General features: G+C 45.9%; 1 protein-coding gene across 2 annotated transcripts in view; it reads left to right on the top strand.

The window, feature by feature from the left end:
- Nucleotides 1-23250, top strand: part of LSP1 (lymphocyte specific protein 1) — a 393235-nt gene that overhangs the window by 314293 nt on the left and 55692 nt on the right. For both annotated transcript variants that reach the window (XM_069623945.1, XM_069623946.1), the window contains exons 6-8: nt 8705-8845; nt 15629-15672; nt 18868-18949. In XM_069623945.1, coding sequence (XP_069480046.1) covers nt 8705-8845; nt 15629-15672; nt 18868-18949 — 267 coding nt within the window. The remainder of the gene's footprint in view (nt 1-8704; nt 8846-15628; nt 15673-18867; nt 18950-23250) is intronic.

Raw genomic sequence — 23250 nt, 5'->3', positions numbered from 1 at the left:
ACACTCCAGAAGCTTCTCCTTGTAACATTTTCACAGCAGGTAACACTGTCCAGCAATATATTGCAAAAAAACCCACACAACTGTTCTAGTTTAGCCTCTTCTACCCTAGATGGGAAACGTGTGTTGTGAACCTATCACTACATGTTCTCTTCCAACAAAGATTCTGTACTGAACTGTTTTTAAAACAAACATTTACTTGTGCTTTTTCAATTGTGAGACCTTTTTGATTTTACAGTTTACTTAGCTATGGGTGTATGATTTGAAATGGCATTTGTAACGCGCCTATACACAAGTGTTTCAAGGCACGACGAGGCACGGGAGGGGAACAGTGGGAAGACGGAGACAACGATCTTACTAGGCCAGGTGAAATTGAGATTGCAAGTGCTGGGGGGCGGGGGGGGAGTGGAAGTGCAGTAATTAGGATGACCGTGATACATAAAAACAATAAATAAGCACAATAATAAGTGGGGCCAGCTAGTGACAGGGGCAAGGGTAAGTGCAGACATCAGGTGTCCGTGCTGGTAGGGGGCTGTAGGGATACAGAAACCGTCCCAAGTGAAAGGGTTGCCAGGGGGGCATTGCAGGTGTGCAATGGGCGGGGAGGGGACCTGGGCCCGAGAACAGAGGGTAGCAAAGTGACCAGTGCAGTTTAAAGTTTCAGCCAGACGTTCAGCAGGGGGAGGAGGAAAGAAAGCGGAAGCAAAGAGGAAGGTCTTGAGGTTCTTCCGGAACAGGATATGGTTCTCCTCAATTTTCAGAGAGGCAGCGGGGCTGTTCCAGAGGGAGGCCCCAGCCGAAGAAAGTGATCTACCACTCGTTGCTTGGAGAAGCGACTGACCCTGAAGGAGTTGGAGGCGGATGAGCGAAGGGCTCGAGTAGGAAGATATTTAGGAAGAGAGAGTTGAAGGTATTGAGGCCCCAAGCCCCAGAAGGCCTTGTGGACAATGCAGAGGGTTTTGAACTTAAACCCCACAGCCACTGGGAGCCAGTGCAGAGATTTCAGTCCTGGAGCGATGAGATTCCCTGGGCTTGAGAACAAGTCTTGCAGTCCTGTTTTGAATGAGTTGTAGAGGGTGGAGAGTAGAGGCAGGCAGATTTAGAGAGAGGCTGTTGCAGTAGTCCAGCCTAGAGAGAACAAAAGCTTTGGAGACAGTGAGCTTCTGGGGGAAGGAGAGGAAAGGAAGAATATCAGCTGCACCTCCTCACAGGTAGTTTGACTACTTGGAGACGTCAGAGATGTGAGTAGAGAAAGAGAGTGCAGAGTCGAAGATGACCCACAAGGTTTTTAGCCTCACAGGTGGGAGCAGGAGAAGGGCCAAGAGGCTGGCCAGAGAGTGACAGGAAAGGAGGGAGCGGGTGGGCAGATAAGGAGAATCTCAGTCTTACTTGCATTAAGGCAAAGATCATTGGCGGCACACCACTCCTGGATAGCAGACGGACAGTCAAGAGTTGAGAGGAGGAGAAGAGGTGGCTGAAGGGAGCCTGAAAATGAGATGAGTGTCATCCACATAGCACTGAAAGTTGGGGCAGAGAGTGGCAATGCGGTGGGCAAGGTGCCAGGTATTGGTTGAAGAGCTAGGGAAAGAGGTTAGACCCCTGGGGAACACCCAGGTAGAGATCGAGCAAAGGAAGAACCCAAGTTGGACCTGGAAGGGTCAGCCAGGCCAGGGCCTGATCAGTGATACCCAGGTTATCACAGAGACTGTTGAGCAGGATGGCATGGTGGACCATGTCAAAGGCAGAGGAGAGATCAAGTAAGATGAGGACACAGGAGGTGTTGGAATCAAGGTTGGAGAGCAGGTCTTCGCGGATGTTCAGGAGAGCAGTTTCCGTGCGTCTGGCAGCTCTGAAGCCAGACTGATGGTCATGAAGACAACCAATGGATTCAGTGTGAAGATTAAGCTGAGAGATATGATGGGTTATTTATAGCACGCTTAATACGCAGAGGTTTCTAAGTGCGGACCCGGGGATCGAACCTGTGTTGCTCAGTGTCGTCTTGCTTCCAAGTTGAGCACGTTGCCCCTGAGCTATACGCACAAGACAATGGCCAGTGTAGTTGTAGAACTCTTGCCTTTTCTTTAGAGATTGTCATAAAATAGTGTCAACATTCTGTCACTATGGTATTTGCTAAGGATATATACTGAACCAGAGAGCCCCAACCCCATCTCCTACCTTCTCACGTCCTGAGAGTTAGGTCTGGGCTGGTCTGCTACACTAACACTTGGAGAACTTGGTGATTCTGAGGGATTCGAAACCATGCTTTGTAACACTTGCCTGTGTATAGTTGCTTTGTATATAAACCATACTATACCATTCACTGGTACCATTGCACGGAAGACATACATGAAGACCCTCCCCACAGGTCTTAAGGACAACTCCATAATAATTGCCCATAATGCAAGTGGGAGAACCTTAAAATGGCCATTAAAAGTGCCACTTTGGAATTTGGTATAAGCTTTTCACAAACGGGACAAAGGTCATTGCATTAGACCACTTTAAAAATGTTTGAATGCACATACGGATATGTTTGTTTTGGGTATTACCCTTATTTAGGAGCAGGGCACAGCGGCAACATGCTGGGCTTGGAAGCAAGACCACACCGATCAAAGGAGGTTTGAATCCCGGATCTGCGCTTAGAAACCGAACTCTGGTATTGAGTGCGTTATTAAAAATACAATTCACATTAAATACATTGGAGGAAATAAAGATGCCATTTCATGCAAACTCCTCCAAAATTGTGTATCTTGTTTCACTGTAATGGAGTTCTTGGAAAGTCTCCTTCCTGGAAAGTCTCCTTCCTGTTAATGTAGCACTTATTTAAAATCAGTCCAGCCGTGAAAATCTGCAGACACGTCATTCATTTGTCATTTCTTTGCCAACAAATTTAAAATGACCTTCATCCAATTTCACTCCCCATAGTTTATCTACTAGCAACATTCATGAAGGTTAAGTAATAAAGCTATTTGAAATGGTTTCTGTGAACCCTGCCAGTCTCTTCCCAGTTCCACTTTGTTTCCTGAAGCTAAGACTACTGTCCCTTTTCACCAGTCGCCTGAACCCTCTTTGTTCCTGTTCTCATGGTCTGTAGTCCGTCTCGCACATCTTGTGTTCAGCCTTCATGTGTCACACTGCCAGGGACTGTTACATGTAGTCGAATTATTGACCGGCTTGAAATGGAAAGTTTGGCGCAAACATTCACTGAGCCCAATACTCCTCCCTGCAAGCAGCACCTCTGAGCATCTATTAAGACAGAATTTCTCTTATGAGAATTCTGTAGGTGGGTTTTAGGGACCACTGGTTGCTTTTTTATTTCTCTTTTCTGGATCACAGAGCTATTTTTGGGGGATCTATTGAAGTCTCCTTCCGCTGTAATCCTTATTCACTCATTAAGAGTATATGGTCCTGGTCGCTCATACAGCTCCCAGTCCCAGGGTTGCTTTTTACGTTCCCAAATAGTACCCTTTGGTGATCTTCTCCTACATTGGTTTTAGGTGGTAGGCTGGTGGCAGCTGTTATTTACTTTGGAATTCCTTGGGGGAGCAAACCAATTTACTGCATTGGTAGCCCAGTGTACCTTTTTGGTAGCCATTAGGGTACCAATGTATTTTTAGAAGTCCTCATAGCCATTTTGTTTTAGGGTTTCCTTTGTTCAGGGGATCCATGAGGCATGCAGAAAATGGCCATTGTGCACAAGTGGGATCTTTTTGAGCCCAGATATAGATTCTCTGTGGTGGTTTGAACTGTTGTATACCAGTTTCTGGACCTGGGCAAGCCAGAAAATATTGTTTTGAGGGATTTTCAGAACCAGCCCTGTGGATGGGTTCTGATACGCAGCCGTAGTTAAAAAACAAAGTAGTTGACTTTTATCAAGGTAACGTAGACTGAGCAGTTAGTCATACTTTGGGAGATATTGGACGGGGGGTGGGGTGTAATAGTAGTTATCAGCACACATCACTCAAATAAAATGGGCAACACACGAGTGCTCAACTGTACGAATGTATTTGGTAAAGTAGCAGCAAAGCAGATCTCACCAAAACACACTTGTGTGCACATATATGTGCACTGTTGGTGATCTCTAAGTGAGGTCACCCGCACTTTACAATTTATAAACGTTCCAAATCAACTAAACAAAGAAAACTGTAAGCAGTAAAACGAGAAATAATGCATTTAAATCTGAAACTACATCCGCCGCCTTATAATTGTAGGGCAACCACAGCTTCAGCAGTCCTTCCCTAACAGTAAGTAGGCCTAGTGCTTCAACAAAATCAAAGAAGTTCTAGGTAAAGTACCTGAGCAGGGAATGGCAAGTCTTTAAAGCCCTCCTAGAGCAGGGTTTGGTCAAGTCAATAGGTTGGCTACTACTATAGAATAAGCACCATGGTAGTTTAGAAGTGAAAAGAATGATTTGGGGTACTATCCCAATACCATCACACTAGAGGCTACCCTGGGGAGGATTCTTGGACAGAACTCCACCGATCATGACTACGTCAGCCACAGTTAGGTAGTGGATTGTATGCCTATATAATTCAAATGGAATAGGGGGTTGGATGAGTACAAAAACAGATAGGCAAACTCATGCCCCTCACTCCTATTTTGTGAGTCACCACCCAGAATCACAAGGGACACATATGGCCACTGGTCCCATTTCTAGAGGGCCAGGGGTTTCCAGTGCAGTGGCTGAAGTTAGCGCTGGGTTTGGTTCAGTCTAGGTGGCAGTTCTGCCCTCTCTTAGTACACTACCAATACTCTTCTGGCAGGATGGGCTAGGCACTTGAGGACTATAGCCACCACAAATCCCAGGACCAGAGCTGACCCCTCCTCCCCACACACCCCCACTCTCCCCACCTCCCCTACCCCCAAAATTGCAAAGAAGAGCAGCAGCGGAGTTTTCCCCGATCAAGGGGCTGCAGGTGAGACTATTGACAACAAGGAATACTTCACTGCAGGAAGACCTTTGTTCTGGAGAGCATCCGAAGCAGGGCAGATGGTCTTGGGCCACAGGTCGTTGACCTGCAGAGTCCTAAACTCCAGCTCAGCAACAGTGCCTTTGCAGAGGCTGGACAGCCCATATGATGGTCCCATGATATTTCTGACAGCTTGTGATGGTGGGCCTCTCATGCAGGAGTCAAGGTTGGTCCCACCAGTCCAAGGGTCTTAAAGGTTCATAGCGAGAGGTATGAGTTCACCAAGACTTGGCGTTGCTAGTGTTGGTGGCACACACAAGCACACGATTATGCAACAGTGTATCCCTTGTATTGTGTTACCCTGTCTGAGGGGCCAGGAGGGAAACCAAAGAAAAAAGATGGCCAAAGGAATGGGCTTGGACTGCATGGCGTGACCTTCACCTTAGTCTTTTTCTCCTCCCAAAGCATATGCCTGACCATGTAGACAGCTAGCCTTCAATGCAATTAACGGTGAACGTTTATAAATAGCCAACTGTTCAGTTCTTGGTTTCAAAGGTAAGAGGTATCTGACATACCAAAACTCTTTGAGACGACAAATCTGGTTGTTTATTGCTGGATACACAAGTTATTCATATCAATGTAAAGAAAAAGGACGTATGGGGGTTTGTAGCTTGCTGCCAGGAAATCATTTTGATTAAAAAGGGTGCAGAAATTGCCCCATTAACTCAAAAATGTGGGATCTCATCCCTGTGGGCCGCCTCAATTTTACACATTGCCGCTATAAACCATATTTTAGCCCACCATTCTCTAATATCGGGGGGGCTGAGGAGATCATTTGTGCTGCAAGCAAAAAGTGGGTAATTAAGGTAGAGGAGGCTTTCCCCAATGTATATAGCTCTTCCAAATCTTCATTACCCAGTAGTATAACTTCGGGTATACCCAGGAAATCCGGCATGACCATTTTCAGTACATGGTATTCAGAATGGCATTATGCTGTAACAAATGTGCACCCAAAAAAGAGTAGAACTCTGTTCACTGCCACCAGCCTGTCCAAGGCAGATCTACAAGGCACCAAAATGTTACTACAGAAAAGAAGGGAAGGGGGGATACAAAGTACCCTTCAGCACTCTCCTGTAAGGTGATGTGTGATACATTAAACAATAGAGGAAAGTCATGAAAGGGGCCAGCCCCCTGCAGTGATGACCTTTTGGGGCTGAGCAGTGCCACCACAGTAAGTGTCTGGATAGTGAAGCAAACTGGCTTTTCTTGCCTTCAAAAGTCAGCATAGATTTTAAGCCATGGCGAGTAGCTGGGGTGTCAGTGATGCCAATGGAAGGAAAGGTGCACACAATCTTTCCTGTGGGGGTTGTCTGGGTTAAGTGGTAGATTTCAGGACCAACCCCAGATTGGCTGGCTTCCTAGGCATTTTTTAAGCCTCCTAGAGTGATTGGTCGGCTGGTCAGCCCGACTGTGTGTAAGAAGCAAGTTTCATTACCTGCTGGTGGATTTCCCACTGTTGCTGCATTTTTAGGTCCATATTTGGTCATACTGGCTAAAATCCTGTTTCCTGAGTCTGCATTTACCACAGATTTGAACTGTAGAAATATGCATGAAGGATGTTTGTCCCATACTCCCAAGCCACTGTGGCCTTTCTAGACTGCACCTTATAAAGTAGTCCTCACACTCTTCCCCAAGAACAAAAGTACAAAAAGCTGATTGAAAATGCAAGAAGCAATTCTGAAATAGTGGGACCGAAGCTGCAATGCAAGGTGCAAAGAATTGAAATGAAAATCTAGTAATTAGTGGAAACTATGGTCTCGTTGAACTGAAGTCTAGCCTGGGTTCATGAGCTGCCTCCCATTCATTATGGAGTCATCCTGTCAGTGGTGGACTGACATAAAGAGACATTTACTGACAAGGTCAGAACCTTTAAAGGAATGGTTCGGTCAGAAAATATTATTGGCCAAAAAGATGGCCAATAAAAAAACCAATATCTAAAATATATATATTTTTTTAAGGCCCTATGGAAAGTATCGAGCAAATGAAGCTCAAACTTTAAAATTGCAAGCACTAGAGGGCATCCATTTTGTGAAATGAATGCCGCCTGTGCTTGCGTTTGCGACACTAATGCAGCAAAAGCCAGTCAGCTCTAGTAAACAAAAGCTACCACTGGGTGGCTTTTGCTTCATTGTTGACGGACTCGGAGGACGTGGACCAGAGACTACAGGTAGGAAAGCTGCAGCTGCATCTCGGTAAGTGCTATTTTTTTTTTTTTTTTTTTAAATATGCACTAGCTGCAGTTTTTATTCTAAGTTTTCCGGGCTGGAGGAACTTAGAAATAAAAGCACATCTTTTAAAACATTCTATTTATCTTTGCGGTAGCTTCAGCCTGGAGCCCCATGGGCTCCAAGCTGAAGCTACCTGCAAACATAAATACAACGTTGTTGTGTTTCCAAAACGCTGCGGTTTTTCTTTCCAAGTTTATCGCGCTCCTCCAAGCCGGAGGAGCCTGAGAAACTTAGAAAGAAAAACTGCAGCATTTTTTAAACGCATCCGCGTTTTGTTTCTGCCTGCCGTGGCTATCACTTTGGGTCTCCGGTGCTCCGGAGAGCACCGGAGACCCAAAGTGATAGCCACGGCAGGCAGAAACACAACGCGGTTGTGTTTCCATGCCGCAGTGTTTAGAAATGCAACGTTTTTGGATTTGTAAATGCCGCAGTATTTACAAATCCAAAACGTTGTTATTCTGAATGGTGCAGCTTTCGTTGGGAGTCTCCTGGACTCCCTCGGGGTTGGGGGAGCCCAGGAAACTCCATGCGAAAGCTGCCGCTGTCAGAATAAAAACGTTGTTGTATTTGTGATTGCCGTTGTTTTCCAACCACGGCAATCACAAATACGTTATATTTTTAATTTGTGCGCCTCGGCTTTTTAGCTTCATTTTACGTTTTCTGTGCTTCCCTGGGCTTGGGGAGCACAGAAAACGTAAAATGAAAGTGAAGGCAGCCTCCTCCGCTCTGCTCAGGCTGCAGTAAGCAAAAGCTCTCAGTAGGGGGCTTTTGCTGCTTGTTTAGTGCTGCAAAGGCAGAGCCGAGGAGGCTGCCTGTAATCTCAAAATGGATGCCCCCTAGTGCTTCCAATTTTAAAGTTTGAGCTTCATTTGCTCGATACTTTCCATAGGGACTTAAAAAAATATATATTTTAGATAGTTGTTTTTTTGGCCATCTTTTTGGCCAATAATATTTTCTGACCGAACCATTCCTTTAACAACAACTCCCATATACTTGCTGATCATTATAGATTTTAATGGGTACTTTAAATAATTTGTTTTTAATGCTTACTAAAACATTAAAATTTAAGCTGCGTAACTCTTAATTTGTTAACCTTCCCAATTCATGCACACCTTTCATTTAATCAGCTTTGCCATTTTATCAGTGTATTATGCAGTTGTTGATTCATTTGTAGTGAATTATTTTTTTTTTTCATATAGCACTAATGTTACTATGCTGAATAACCTCTTAAGAATCAGTGGTATAAATGAAGGCATCTGATTATTATTTTTTGTTAAGATGCCAGCACTACAGAACCCAATGTGATAAGTAGGGTCTGTTCACAATACACAAGATGTACCCCCCCCATTTCCAGATAATATGCCATTAAATGAAAATCCAGGATTTTGTTGATGCTATGACCACCAAAGGTGCCTCTTTCTCCTTTGACCAGTCCATGTTCCATCCCTTGCCATAGCTCATCATCGCTGGCCAAGCCCTTTGATAAATATGCCTGGTTTGTTTCCTTGCCAGGCCCAAAAGCAGAAGGCAGAGGAAGAGGAACTGGAGAGAAGAAGATTGGAGGTTGCAGACCGACGACCGAAGACCCTGAGCCATTCTGGGAGTGAGGATGAGTCAAATCGTCCTCTGTCGCCGATGAGTCCCACAGTCAAGGTGCACATTCGGATGTGGTCATGGGAGGGAGGCTCAGTGGTGCTGTTCAAATTCAATAAGCAAAAGAGGGGGCAGGCAAGATACCTTCTGTGTAGGATTGAAGTGGTACTCTTAAATAAATTCTGTCTGATACTCTGCAAGGTGGGTGATCAGGATTGTTTTAATAAGGGAGAAAATACTCCAGGGCGAGAAGGGGGTCACTGAGTGCTCTGTGAAGGAGTTGTGGTGTTCTCAGAGTCTAGGGTCATGATAGAGTACATGTGGTCTTTGGAGGTGGCTTGATAGGATTCAAAGTGTTCTCTATATAGGGGGATAAGGTATGTCACTGACGTAGGAGAAATCTGGAGGGCTAGATCGATGTGCGTGCTGGGGGGGGGAAGTACCAAGTGCAAGAGCCTTAAGGTGAAATATGGGATGGAGTCCAGGTGTATTGTAAAACTTGGGTCAGTGTGTCCTTTAGGGAAGGAGATTGAGGCATACTGTGAAGGGGCTTACCTCACTAGTGTGTTTCACATAGACTGCATTCTCCTGCCATGTAATGGATTTCTCCTCAATAGTCTTCATCCCACATGCCTAACCGCCAACTTCTAATTATTGTATTATTTGTTTCTGCTTTTGAGGTACATTTTGGGATAGATCAGTCAAATATTTGGAATGTTGAGACTGTAGGGGTCCCATAGTAAAAGGGAGATGAGAATGATCCCATTCTTTCTTCTGAAGTTTTAGTCCTAGACCTTGTTTTACCTCCTGTGGAATACACCCTTTGGCGTCCTTTAGCTACCACGTTATAGCAATGGGCTTCCGCTGTGGTTTTGGCAGCTCAAGGGTGGACGGCCAGGTTGGCAACGGGGATTGCAAGGAAGGATTGTTTGATTCAGTTTGAGGTTGAAAATCCTAAAATGTACCTCTGGCAAAAGGCTTGATTTTAGTTCTTCCCCAATGGGTGTGCCATCCTTTTACCTAGGCTGATGGGTCCTAATCAAAGGGGACATAAGGGACAGGATTCTGGGAAGCCCTATCTCTGGGAGAGATGGGGTTCTCAGGCCTCACCAAAAAGAAATGCTTCTCCCTCCGCAAATAACCCCTACAGTAGTCCATTTTGTGAGATGCACTGGTAGTTTCAGACAGTTCTTAATTGTGAGTCTAGTTCGCTGTAGCTGGAGTCCCCATGTCATAATCCAATAGCCGTTCGCACAGCAAACCTTTGCCACAAGTAAATGAGTTGAACATAAATGTTGCTGTGTGTGGTCATGGCTGCTGCCTGCCCCTGAAGGATGGGGGGCTACATAACAAGGATTTGATCTGACTGAATATCTAAATAGTATTTAGATACTTGTGAGGAATCTACATTGTAGGTGAAAGCCCAGGAAAGTACCTGGGCAAAGCTTGAAGGTCATATCTCGGAGTGATTGTGGGAGGGCTGCCCAAAGGTTAATGGGATGCACCACTGTGATTGGAAGCAGTGTTCACTAAGCTCCTTACTTTACTTGTCTCCTGGATCTCTAACCTGAAACTGAAACTCATCTTGACTGTTTCCTCTGGCATCCCTGAGGTTGCTGCCACTTCCAAACCATGGGGCCGAACTGCGATTTGGCTTTTCTCTCATAATCGTGCCTCTGCCTACAGACTTTGGGGAACCTTTTCCAACTCTTGCAGATGACCTCAAGAACACACCAACTCTTGATGACCGTTCAAGGGTTTTCATGACGAATTTAAATAGTTTCCAGCTAAGGACCTCCTCTCCCCTCCCTCTCTCTCACCCACCCCCTACCTCTCCCTCTTTCTTTCCCGTTTTCTCTCCCTTTTTCTCTTTCTCCCATCACCCCAGCCCAGATTTACCTAATCCCCAAAGTGTTCACAGGAGAGCAGTAACCCACTATCTAGAACCTGGCTATCTAGTGCTGGGAGCCTATAGGCAACCGCATTATCTTTCTTACTGCCTCTGGAGTCTTCTAGGTGTGGAGGGTCACACAAGAAGAATAACAGGAAATCGGGCCTTCCATTGCCCAGGTTTAACTCGAGTTTTCCCTCTCACGCTCTTGTACTCTTAACCCTGATGTTCTTTACTTCCTTTCCCTTCCTTCTACTCTCCTCCCTTTTTATTCCTCCCACTCTTTTTTGTTTTTTCTGTCCCTCTTCCTCTGCCCCTCCATTGTTTGTCCACTTTACATCTATGTTAGGCAGGTTTGTGTGCAGTATCCTTTGGAAGACAACAGCAACCTTTACCTCCTGGAAATGGGGAACCCAACCTTTTAGGATAGGTCTGTACTACACAGGTTGGTAGTGTGGCTAAGCAGCCAGGCTTATCTCAAGACTGGTCACTTTGAGCAGTAGGGTTGTTAGACAGACTTTCACAGTGACAGTTATTCAAATAAACACTTATACTCCAGGTTTTTTGATTAAACAATTATTGATGTATTTAACAGTTACATAAGCCTTCCTCAGAAGGGAGCAAACATGTAACACTTAAAGTACACTTCAAAGCAGACTGTTTCTCTAAATCAGATGATACCCATTGGGGATGGCACACAAACACTTCCTACACCCTCAGGTGACTTAAATAGCTAGGACACTGTGGACATTGATTAATCACTGGTACATTTAGAGCAATGTAGAGTTTTGTGTAAAGGATTAGATATGGGAATAAAACAAAGGTTAACAAATAATTCATAAACTGGTAAGTACTTTTAAAACCCTCCAATACAAAGTTAATTGACCCTTTCCTGGGGGGAGGCAAAACCACAAAGTCCGAGGTAGAAGAGTCTCTCAGGGAGCCAGGACAGTCCATGTTAGTTGAACAAAGTCTAGGGGAGCTGAAGATCTTCTTTGCAGGTGAATAAAGATCTTGCACAATGTTTTAGAAAGGTTTGTAGAAATAAGATTCACTTGAAGGGCCACAAGCTAGGAGGCTTGTGAGGGGCAAAGCTGCAAGCAACTCTACAAGGACAACCAAGACAAGTCTCAACTGAGAACAAGTAAGGCTACACAACAAGAGGTAAGTCCTGTTAGGATTACAGTACCTTTTAGTTAGAAGAAATGGTTCCATCTGGCTTATGTTCCTGTGTGGCTCTGCAGATCCTGTTGTTCCTGTGCCTCAGTCATGTGGACAAGAGGGAGGATGTCTGGAGACTCCTGCAACACAATGGGAAGGTCGGTGGCAGCAAAGGTCAAACTTAAACTCAGCGTCACTTCGCGGTTTCAGCTCCTCCCGTCTATAGCAAATAGCAACACTGCGGTTCTCAGACTTTCCTAGCATCTGGGGTCCAGCACTCTGAGGTGGCTCAGGCTCAGTCAGTCCTGCTTCATGGGAGTCCGGAGGATCTTCCTGGAGCTCGGGTTCTGACTTAAAAGCGAGGCACTTGGTTCTGGTGTTCCTCTCACTGGCAATCGGTTCCTGCAGCAGCAATGGAAGTACAGCTAGCTCAGAGAGGATGTCCAGACGAGTTCACTTTGGGGTTGATTGGTCCCACCAACCCAAGGGGAGAAGTCGTCCATCGCAGGGCTTCTGTAGTCGACTAATTCGTAGCTCCAGCAGGGCTTCACCAGGCAAACCAATGGTCCAGGAGTTGCAGCAGGCGTCTCTTCCAATTTCCTCTTCGGATTCCTTTGTGTTGGGAACATTTCTGAGAATTCTCCCTATTTCCCTTCACCTTAGAGACCCCAAGCAACTTTGCTGGATTTTGAGGACTTTTTTTTCCCCTGGAGAAAGTGTGAGCCTTTTCCTCCCTCTCGCAGGTATTTTGATGTGTGTTTTACTCTTATGTTCTTTGATTATGGAGTACTAGATAACCCCATAAGGCATCCTCTTTTTATTGTTGTAACACAGCACCTTCAGTACAGTGGCACAGGGGTTTCCCTTGGACTCCCCAAGGTTTAAATACCTTCTCTGGGATGAACTACTCTTTCCCAGAGAATGTAAAGTTAAATTGACTATAATAGTCTTTTTAAATTCGTAGACCTAGCACAAACTATCTGACTATAGAGTACTGGAGGGGTTACTTAGCATCGCCTATGTCTAAACACTCTTGTAGCTGTCAAAAGCTACCCTTTCCTATGGAATTGGCTGGTGGCAGTGGTTTTATAACGAACTACCATGGCTTTTCCCGACTGCGAACACCGATGGCTAAAAATCGGGGCCGCCATGTTTTTCAATATGGCGCCCAAGACTCCTGTGTAAAACCAGACTCCGGTCATCTTTTTTCGCTGTTTCTTTGTGGGAAGGTCCTTCTGGTGTTTAACTCTGCGTGCCAAACCAGGTTTGGTTCCTTTGTTCTTGAGCCTTTGACGGGCTTCAGGACTGAAGTCCACCCATGGTGTCTGAGTTTATCTGGGGTGGGCAGGAAATGAAGGAGGTGCCTGAAACTCCCCATGCTTAGTCTCCTAGGACACCCAAATGCACTCTGTCATGATTGGCTGGCTGACTGTCCCGCAAGGACAGCCACCCTGCTGGGTGAGTGGCAGGTAGGCTGGAATGAATGGGAGAAAACTGTTTAAAAGGAGAGTCTCCAGGACTGGAAGGCAGAATCAACCACTGGAATGAAAGAACCGAAGACGAGCTGGAAGAGGACGGCTGCTGCAACCACTGGACCATTGGTTTGCCCGGTGAAGCCCTGCTGCAACCCAGAATTGCCAGATCTCCAATCGACAGAGAAGTTCCTTCAAGGACGGCTTCTCCTTTTGAGTTGGTGGGACCAATCAACTCGGCAAACGCCTGAATACCATTCTCGGAGCTTGTTCAGGTTAACCAGGGGGAAGGACACCAGTTTGTGTTTGGAAGCCACAGTTACTTGAGCTGAAGTGACGCCATTTTGTTTGCTCCGACGACAATCCCATGCAGTGCAGGAGTCCTCCGACGTCCTCCCTATTGCCACCACTCGCAGGCCTAATCAGCTTGTGACCCAGCATATCTTTCTTTATCACCTAAACTACTTCTAAAAACTTTTACAAAAACGTCTCCATTTGTAACAGAACTGTGCTGTCCTATTCAAGAACACTAGACTATTGACTTTGGGCTGGCCTATTGACTCAAACTGATCCTCCTGGTACATTGAACCTTTGCATTATCTAAAAGAAGTGTTTTCTAACCCTTTGTACAAACCTATGCTTTTCACTCCTATTTAAAAGTACTGAAGTGCCATTTGGCTCCCTTTTCAGGGGAGTGCAAACTGTCTAAGAGTTTGATAATGTAGTATATTGGTTTTTAATATTGAGTTGATTTCTACTAGTGAAAGTTTTCGAAATGACTGTGTAAATAAATGTTTAAGTATTTTTTACCAAGAAACCTTGAGTGTAAGTGTCTACTTGAATCACTGCGATTGTGATACTTCTTTGTAACTTCTTCTACTGCTCACATTCCCTCTTGAGATAAGCCTGGCTGCTCAGCTCGCTACCAAAAGTGTGTGGTACAGACTTATACCAAAGGTTGGTTTTTGCTTACACCTGTATTCCTAATTGTGTGTGGTGTTCCCAGAGGGTACTGCCTGCAATTCTGCCCAACACTTCGTCCAGTGGTCAACTCTGCCTTCCAAGCCAAAAAGCCCTGCCTTTTATGCAGCTTTCTCCCATTCTTTCGCAGCCCAGCTGTCATTCACACAGCAGGGTGGCTGTCCTCCGAGGCCAGACAGCCAATCGCCTTTGGGTGCATTCCTGTCACCTAGGAGATTAAGCACAGGGAGTTTCGGGAACCTCCCTCGCTTCCTGCCCTCCCAGACATGCTGGAGCCAGAGGCGGGCTTCAACAGTGAACCCCGCCAAAGATAAAACGAACAAAGGGACCAAACCTGGCTCGGCGCTCAGAGTAAATCCCAAGAAGGGCCTTTCCAACAAGAAATGGTGAAAAAAGACCGGGACCATTTTGACAAAATGGGCACCCGTGGGTGCTTTACTGCAGCTGCAATTGGACACAATGGTAAGAAAAGTAAACCACTGCCACCAGCCATTAATTGTAGAAAGGGTAACATAAAAATGTTACATGAGAAACTAGACAAAGGGGATACTAAGTAATCCCTCCAGCACCCTATTGTAAGATTGTGTGTGCTAGGACTAGGAGAGGCAGCTCCCTAGCCATTGGCCCACATGGCAGTTTTGGGGATGTCCCTGCTAGATGCCAAACATGTTTTCCCTTGTTGGTTCCACCTAAGTATTACTAAATCGTTTTTAAAGGCGAATTAAACTCTATTTTAGAGTTCCAAAAAAAATCTGTATGGACCATCCTTTATTGAACAAGCTCCTTCAACAAAGATTACTTCAGTGGCAGAAACAGCAGCCGTGGCCAATGCATTTCAGACTTGTGTCCTTCATCAGGGAAATCACTATAAATAACATGAAATATTTTCCAATTAGGGTCTCGTCTACCAAGATAATACATGTAACATATCTTATCAATTCCAAAATAAAACTTTACTTCTCTGGTAGATGCCTCATACCTAATAGCAAGCGTTGTGTCCCATTGAACCCCCCCCACCCCCGCACCCTCTCTACATTCTAACCAGCCTCATTCTACACACACAGTCCAACAGTGTATCTCACCCACCACCCAAAATGGTGTCCACCACCATGGCACTACTAAACCTCAACCTTTATGTCTAGTACTAATTTCTCTCACTCACACAAGCTGGAAAGTACAGATGTACACTGCATGATCGTTCATTTACATTCAGCATTGGGTAATTATTGGGGTTGGTTAAATGCTTACTGCTGTCATTTGTCATTTAATAGTTTGTATCCTCTCTGTCATTCCGTGACCACCGTCCTCTTCTTAATGTCTTCTCTTTTGCTCCATCAGATCCTGGACCGGACCGAATCTTTGAACCGTTCCATCAAGAAGAGGTGAGTGAGGTTTTGTGCCTCCTAGGTTAAAAGCACTCCCTCTCTTTTGAGTTAAGCATGAGTATACCTGCACTATTGCAGACTAAAGTGGGTATTTTGTGTAGAAGGGACACAATTAAGGCAATATAGCTAAGCCTGATGGGGTGGGGGCGGGCGTTCAAAAGCTATTGTGAGTATAGAGAGGTTTTGTAGCTCGGTGCTTCTCTAACTCCTACAAGTCTATGGTTCCCAATTTGGATTATTACTACTGAAACAACTGAGTGCGTAGGCAATATGTGTTGAACTTTACCAACCTGAAAGAGCAGACAAGAGGGTATTACACAACATTGCAAAGCCCCTGAGAACACTCTTGACCATGCCCGTGCTGCTTGCACTCTCCTAACCTTATGCCCCCGCCAAACCTCCTTTCAGACCCTCTATACCAGCAATGTTGGTTGAGAATTTATCCAGCTTCATCTGGTCCCTGATTTTCTTTTCACTTTGTATGGACTGTTGACAGATGATTGGAACGTTTGGTAGCAGTTTGTGAATGCCCCTAGCTAAAGCAATTATTAACCAACCATGAGCTAAGTGCTTACTACGTGCAGCTAAAGTAAATGGTCCCACGTCTTCTTTCCACGGTGTTCATTTTAAGGTCAACATTAACACAAGAACTGTGATCATAAACATGGGTGATGGGGCTGTCAAGGGTCTCATCTGTGTTGACATGGGAAAGAAACAAATGTGGCAGCATGTGATAAGGGAGAAGAAGAAAGATCAGGATTATTGGTACTCTGGGAATAGAATGCAGCAGTAAGGTGACTGATTTGGATATACATTTATTATAAAGCATGTTGCTATTGTGATATCAACTGTATGATATGAAAAATTGGGAGCCTGCCGTTTCTCTACAATGCTGTAGCTTCTTTTTTTGCTGCTGTTCTTTCAAGTAAGAATTCAAGCAGATGTGCTTGGCCTCGACTTCTCCATAAGTTTTTCCGTTTAAATGTTTGAAAGATGTTAGTGGGCATTGCTTGCTGGATGGTAGTAGTGGTTGGGGGGGGGGGGGGTGACCAGTCCACTTGCAAAACCCTGCAATTACTGGTGTGTTTGGGGACAATAATTCAGGAGGCACCTGCACAAATCTGTGTGGGCTAGCCTTTTCACACCTCTCGTCGTATAAAGGTCCTCAGTTGGAAGGGTAGTGATAGGTATTCCTGGTGCCTGTCTCATCTTACCTGATGGTGGGCGGTACAAACATAGATTGAAATCAGGCTGTATGGTTTATCTTCATTTAACTTTGATGACCACTTTCCTATTGACATTGTTCTGCTGTGTTCTGACAACCCTAAGGGATAGTGCTCAGATTGGACATCATAGTCTTACGATGCTTACCAGAAGATTACACAAGACGACTCTCTTGTAGTGCATGGGACTAGATGCCTGCCAACCGCCCTAGGCCTAGCTTGTTCCAAAGTGACCTCATTGCTGGCAGGTTCCCACTGGTGGCAGTGTTGCAAGGAAAATATCTTTCACCTAACTTCAGTCATGGGGCCACTTGAGCTGACCTTTTCCTGTTGACCCCAGGGTCTGTACCCTCTGGAGCATTGTGCTGACTTGGCACCGCAAAGAATACCTTGCTTGTCCATTACCATTGATTAGGGCTAGTTTGGTTCATGGTAAAATCTCCAAAGGATAATGCTAGATTTATACAAAATTCTCTGCATGCTCGCCTGTCCAAAGAAATAAAATTTACCAGTGAAGAAGGAGCCAAGTTGTACAAAGCTTCTGAAAACCCTTGTTGCTCTTGAGTGAAGAATCACAAGGCTTGAAGATTCTTCACTAGCACTGGAGAGGGGGAAAATGTTTTGCTCATAGTCTACATGTGAATTTCCTGTTTCCACAGGAGCCACCATTCAGCGTTCCCAGTATTCCTGCTCCTTACCCTGACCCTATGTGACTATAAGCCCTGATTCCAGGCTCCTGTGGAATACTCAGAAGAAGGTACCACCTTCCTGGTGGGCACCTGCTCTGTTGATTTGCCCTACTGTTGGGCCAGATCGCCCCTCTACATTTAGTCTTAGTCATTTTCTGGAATATCTTTTGAGTTTCGCGTTAGACTGTTTTCCGCATGTCCGGGTTGTTTTCTTTCCCTTTCAAAGTTTTAGCTTAACGGTTTTTACATGTTCACATCCTGAACTTTACATGTTTACTTCTCATACAAGACTATTACCTTTTTAACTGTGATCGCCCATCAACTTCAGAGGTATCCTTTAATCTGTCAGCTGCCAGGCCAAGAGAAAGGATGCTTCAGGAGCCACTGTTCCCCCTTCATGCTGTGCTCATCATTACATAGTTTTGCACAAGATTTGGACTGGTGCTTGCAGAGTGCAGAATGACCCTGTCGCTCACTCTGGGCTGACCTATTTATTTGAGTTCCACTCCGCCCCCATTCTCTACCCATGCTATCTCTGTCCCCCACTTTTCCTTTATTCCTTGTCCCCTGTAATACCTCCACCATCCTCCTTAACCCTTAATTTTCCTATCTCTCGTCCCTGGCTCTTTGATTTATGTTCAAGTGTCCCTCATTTTCTTGGTATGGTATTGTTTATTTATAAAGCGCCTATACACAGGCACTTGTTTCAAAGCGCTCAAGGAGGGTGGTAACATAGTGGGGGGTGGAGTCGCTCAGATCCCTTGAAATTCGGAGACAATAAATAGTCTGCACATGCAGAGTAAGTGCGTAAAATACATTTAACAGTTTGAGATACAGCAGATAGAGCTTGCAGCGATTCTGCAGTTTTACCAGTACAATTAAGGGGTGAAGACGAGGGAGAACGGACTATCTTCAGGCATGGTGCGTACAGATCTTGCAAGTGCACAGACAGTCACAGGGAGGGGGAGGTCCAAGTGCACCTGGTCGGTGGAGACTGGGGTAAGTGTAGAGAGAGCGACTCTTGATACCCTCAATGTTCGATTTATTTTTTTTTTTATTTTTTTTTTTTTACATGCAAGGCTTCCCTAAACCTATACATTTTATGTTACCTTGTACCCCTTGTTTCTCTTTTTCTTTTTTGGATTTTGAGATATTCTGTTTTTTTTTTGTTCAGTTCAAACATTTTCTCTTTTTAAATTCTTATTCCCTTCCTCTTGCAATCTTTCTTCCCTTTTACTTTTCCCTTTGTTTCTCATGCTTTCCCTTGTTCCCTCTTTCAGTAATAGTGTAAAGAAATCTCAGCCCGCCCTCCCGATCTCAAAGATTGATGACCGGCTGGAGCAGTACACTCATGCTATTGAGGTAAGAAGGATAACCACTTGTTTCAGTTTCTCTGTGATCTCGCCATTTACTAAACCACATACTCCATTATGGGGCTGCCCCCTGTCTCTCATTACGCTCTTTGTTTAGAGTTAACAGCTTCCCCTTGTGGGAAGTATCACTGTGACCTTCAGTTCAAAAGCATGCAAAATGGGAGCGATAAAATTGTGTTTTGGCCTACTGGTCCCGCAAAATGTAGTAATTCAGGTCAATCTGCATGGTCCTTACATCTAGGAGGATGTTCTGGCTGAGTCAACCAAGTTATGGCAGAAACCACACCCCTTGCAGCCTACCAACAAGAAACTGCATACTTGCTACAGGCCTCTTCCTTCAGAAAAGCTTTAGCTACCCTCCACTACACTCTGCACTGGTGTCACCAGCGTACCATTATGCTAACATTTCTGGTTTCGGTACTCCCCAGCCTCTTTGCTCAGCAGAGAAGACCTGCTGTCTGAAGTTTATGGCTCTAAGGTTTATTCCAGCGCCTCTCTCCGTTTCAGACAAGCCACTGCAGGTGTTCTGGCTGTGGCAGTCGGAAGCTGCAGAGAGATCTAAGCGATTTCCTAGGATTCCTTCCAGCAGAGAAGCAGTCCTTGCTGAGGGCAAGGTCAGCCCAGGATTTACTAGAGGTGTCTGTATACCACATCGACACAGCAAACCTGCACATAGCTTTGGGGACCAACACGCATAGAGTTGTTTGCATCCACTCTACCAAATTCTCTCAGGAGATGCAGGACCAGATTTTGGATCTCCCACTTAATGGACAGGATATCTTTCATTCCTCCACGGAAAAGGATCTCAACATATGAGACTTTTACGTAGGCTACCAAATCCTTACCCAAAACTGGTCCCAAAGCCCTTTCATCGTCCACTTTATTACTGTGACTCAAGCCAAAGAGAATTCAGTGGTTTTTGAGGCTGCCAGGATAGAAAGTCCACGGACCCGGATCGCTATCACAGAAGAAAGCATGCCAGAGCCTTCTTCTAATGGCTTTTTTTGTAGGCTTCTCTTCAACGGCTGCTGATGCAAAGAAAGAATGACTGGGAAATGCAGGTCCACTCGACGAATGTCCGATAATATATGACCGAAAGCATGATTTGGCCGAATTTCGGCCTTTTGAAAATTCCGAACTGACCAAAAGTTCAACCAGATCACGCATTCGGTGCTGGGGATTGCGGGGGTGTCCCCCGCACCCTTGTTTACTATATTGTGAGCGGGGTTTGCACGGGTGTGTCCCGCAGCCATCCTCCAAAAAATGGAAGGGAGCCTGCAGCGCTGGTTCCCGATCCCGGAAGTGAAAGGGAACAGGCCTTGCAGGGACTCTAGGTAAGTAGGGGTGTGTGGGTGTGGGCGGGGGCCAAGTTGTAAATGTTCAGGGGAGAAAAGATTGAAGATTATTTATGAAAAATAATCTTCAGTCTTTTCTCCCTCGAACATTTGGATTGCAGGCTTTCAACCCTGATCCCCACTCAACGCCAGTCAGCAGCAGACTTACTTTTCATCTGGATCACATGCAAGCTTTTTTCCAGGACCCCTGGATCCTCTAGGTGATATCCAAGGGCTATGGTCTCAACATTCCCTCGTTCACCCCTCCCCCCCTGCCTCCTCCCTCTTTTGGAGTCAGCTGGGCCCTACTCTTAGAGGATGTCAACAACCTTTTGCTGATGGGAGCAATGGAACCAGTTCATCAAATTAGAGTGGTCAAGGATTTTATTCAAAACTCTTTATGCCCAAGAAGAACCAGGCGGGCCTGGTGGCAATTCCAGACCTCTCCTCATTCAATCTTTTTCTCTCCAACAAAACAATTCAAGAGCACTGTTCTTGGGAGTTGTTGAAAAGGATGACTGGTTCTTTGCGCTGGACCTCAGATATGCTCCTCTCCATGTCTCCATTTGAATACCTCATGAGAAGACACCATGGCCAACAGAAGGCACTGCCTTTTGGACTCACTACAGCACCAAGAGTGCTTATGCAAGTTCAAGAATATAGCAATAAGCTCTTTGTCCAATGTATATCCCCACCTGATCCTCTGCTGCATTGTTTCAACTCCATGGAAGGAGCAGGAGCTTCCCCCCCCTTACACTGCAGGAGCAGCCAGGAAAATGCACCCTGCACGAGGCTGTTAAAAGGTAAGCCGGATGGCTTATTTACTCGAATCTTGCCAAATCTAGATTCAATTTTTCTGATGATACCGTGATCTCCCTAATTTGATTGCCGCTTGATCTGTAGTAATGGCAACCCTGTACCAGAGCCCCCGCATCCAGCAATGTCCACATAAACTGGAATCCGCCATCTCACACCACGAGGCTTGCACCTTCAAAGATGGCCGCCTGCAGATTTCAATGACCATCAGAAGCACCCTTCTTACTTCCACTCTACCAGGGTGGCTCCTGATTGGCTGCTGGCCCGTTATCAGTGCCCAATCCAAACCAGCAGGCGAGAGCCGGCCCTCCCTGCAAAGGCACTACCCCCAAAGGCTTCCCCTGTCCACAGCCTTCCACGCCGTTCTCCCAGACACTATGCCCATTTTTCCCCTGCTACCTCGGCGACCATCTGGATCATCGTACACAGAGTTTTCACCAAACCAGACTGCCACAGACTCATCTACATGATCCTTCCACCGTAAGACCTTCCAACGTTTCAAACATTTTTTGCCTGCAGTAACATTACCTGTTCTAGTTGTTGCTTCCGGCCTTACTATCGGAGCTATTCTCCATGCGCCACCCCCCCGGAGATGCTATATATGCGTGCTCACTTCCTACCCACCCATTTGCTGCGCACGCTTGCTCCCCTCTCAGCCCTGTGCTCATTGAAACCGCTCCCTGTACCACCCTCTATAACTTTCCATGACTTCATGTTGCGTATTGCCTGTGCTACTGTGCTGCTGTAAATTGCTAATACCCGTGGACACGCTATTTACTTGGCATTTTTCACATGTGACCTGCCTGGCCCTGCACCTCATTACGGCCTTGCCTTCCTCCCCTCCTTTGGTGCTGACTTTGTGATTATGCCACCGGATCAGTCATTTTAGCCCACTGTCCTATTGCTGCATGTATGCTCTGAGACCCATGCTTAGCCCGTCACCCCCCACACTGCATCTTAGTCGGACTTGCTCAGCCTTTATAATTGTCTATGGTTCTTCGCTGATAAACGTACCGACCCTATGATTGGGCCTACTGTGTAGTTATCCAAACACACAGTCCTATTTTTTGCATGTATGCTCTGAGACCCGTGTCCAGCCTCTTTCTCCAATACTGCGCCTAGGCTGCCCTATTGCTTAAAATTATCATTGCCCACCCAGACACTCCCCCATGCTGCGCCTTTACTCCTCCTGCTACCTGGTATAACTGTTAGCTGACCCCCATAGGTAATTTATATATGCAGTACCACCCACCACATACTGCAGACTCAACTCTGCATCCCTTATATACCTGCTACTATGCTCGGCCAGAGTTCTACCATTGTCTGTACTCACCTTGCACTATGTCTCACCGTTTATCAGCATTGCTGGGACCACTATTACTCTGTTATAACGCCCCTACCGCAGCCTCACCACTGACCTGCCCACACGTCTTTTCCTCATCCTCCTGTGCATCACAATTTATACCTAACATGCATCCCACCTCACACGTGCTCCGCCTTAGTGACACCTCGTGTTGCACACAGCAGTAACACCTTACACCGTCGACTACGGTCGACCCTCCTGCCAACCCTTATCTTAACTCGCCGTCCCTTTTGCTCGAACATTTCGCCATGGAGCCCACTCCCAACCAACCTTGCATTGTGCCCGTGAGAAATCTTAGACTAGGTCTAGACTCCCCCACATCTCCCACCGTCCCACTAACACCAATTTGCCGGCCAAACCATCTCGCATCGAGCCTACAGCCTCTGCCCACCACCACGCACCCACACCCATATTGGACTTCACTCCTGATTCGAGTACCCAACCGCATAGCCCCACAACCTTATCTTAAGGCTGCATTGATCAACACTAGGTCAATCACGGCCCACGCACTCGATATGGCTGACCTCATCACAACTCACGACTTGGACTTCATAGCCATTACTGAAACCTGGCTCCACGCTGCCTCAGGACCTCTTCTATCCCTGAAGGATACACTATTATTAGAATTGACCGTAACACTGATCAATCTAAAGGAGGCGGTGTCGCCATTATTCACAAAACCTCGATTAATCTCTGCCTCACCGCTCCCTGCCAAATCACCTCAGCAGAATTGCTCACAGCCAAGCTAGCCATCGCCCCCAACCAGACTATTTCACT

This window comes from Ambystoma mexicanum, chromosome 11, assembly GCF_040938575.1.
Source record: "Ambystoma mexicanum isolate Mex_15411 chromosome 11, UKY_AmexF1_1, whole genome shotgun sequence".
In the NCBI taxonomy this organism is placed as follows: domain Eukaryota; kingdom Metazoa; phylum Chordata; class Amphibia; order Caudata; family Ambystomatidae; genus Ambystoma; species Ambystoma mexicanum.
Note: the sequence above shows the minus strand (reverse complement) of the source record. Positions and strands in the feature narration are given on the sequence as shown.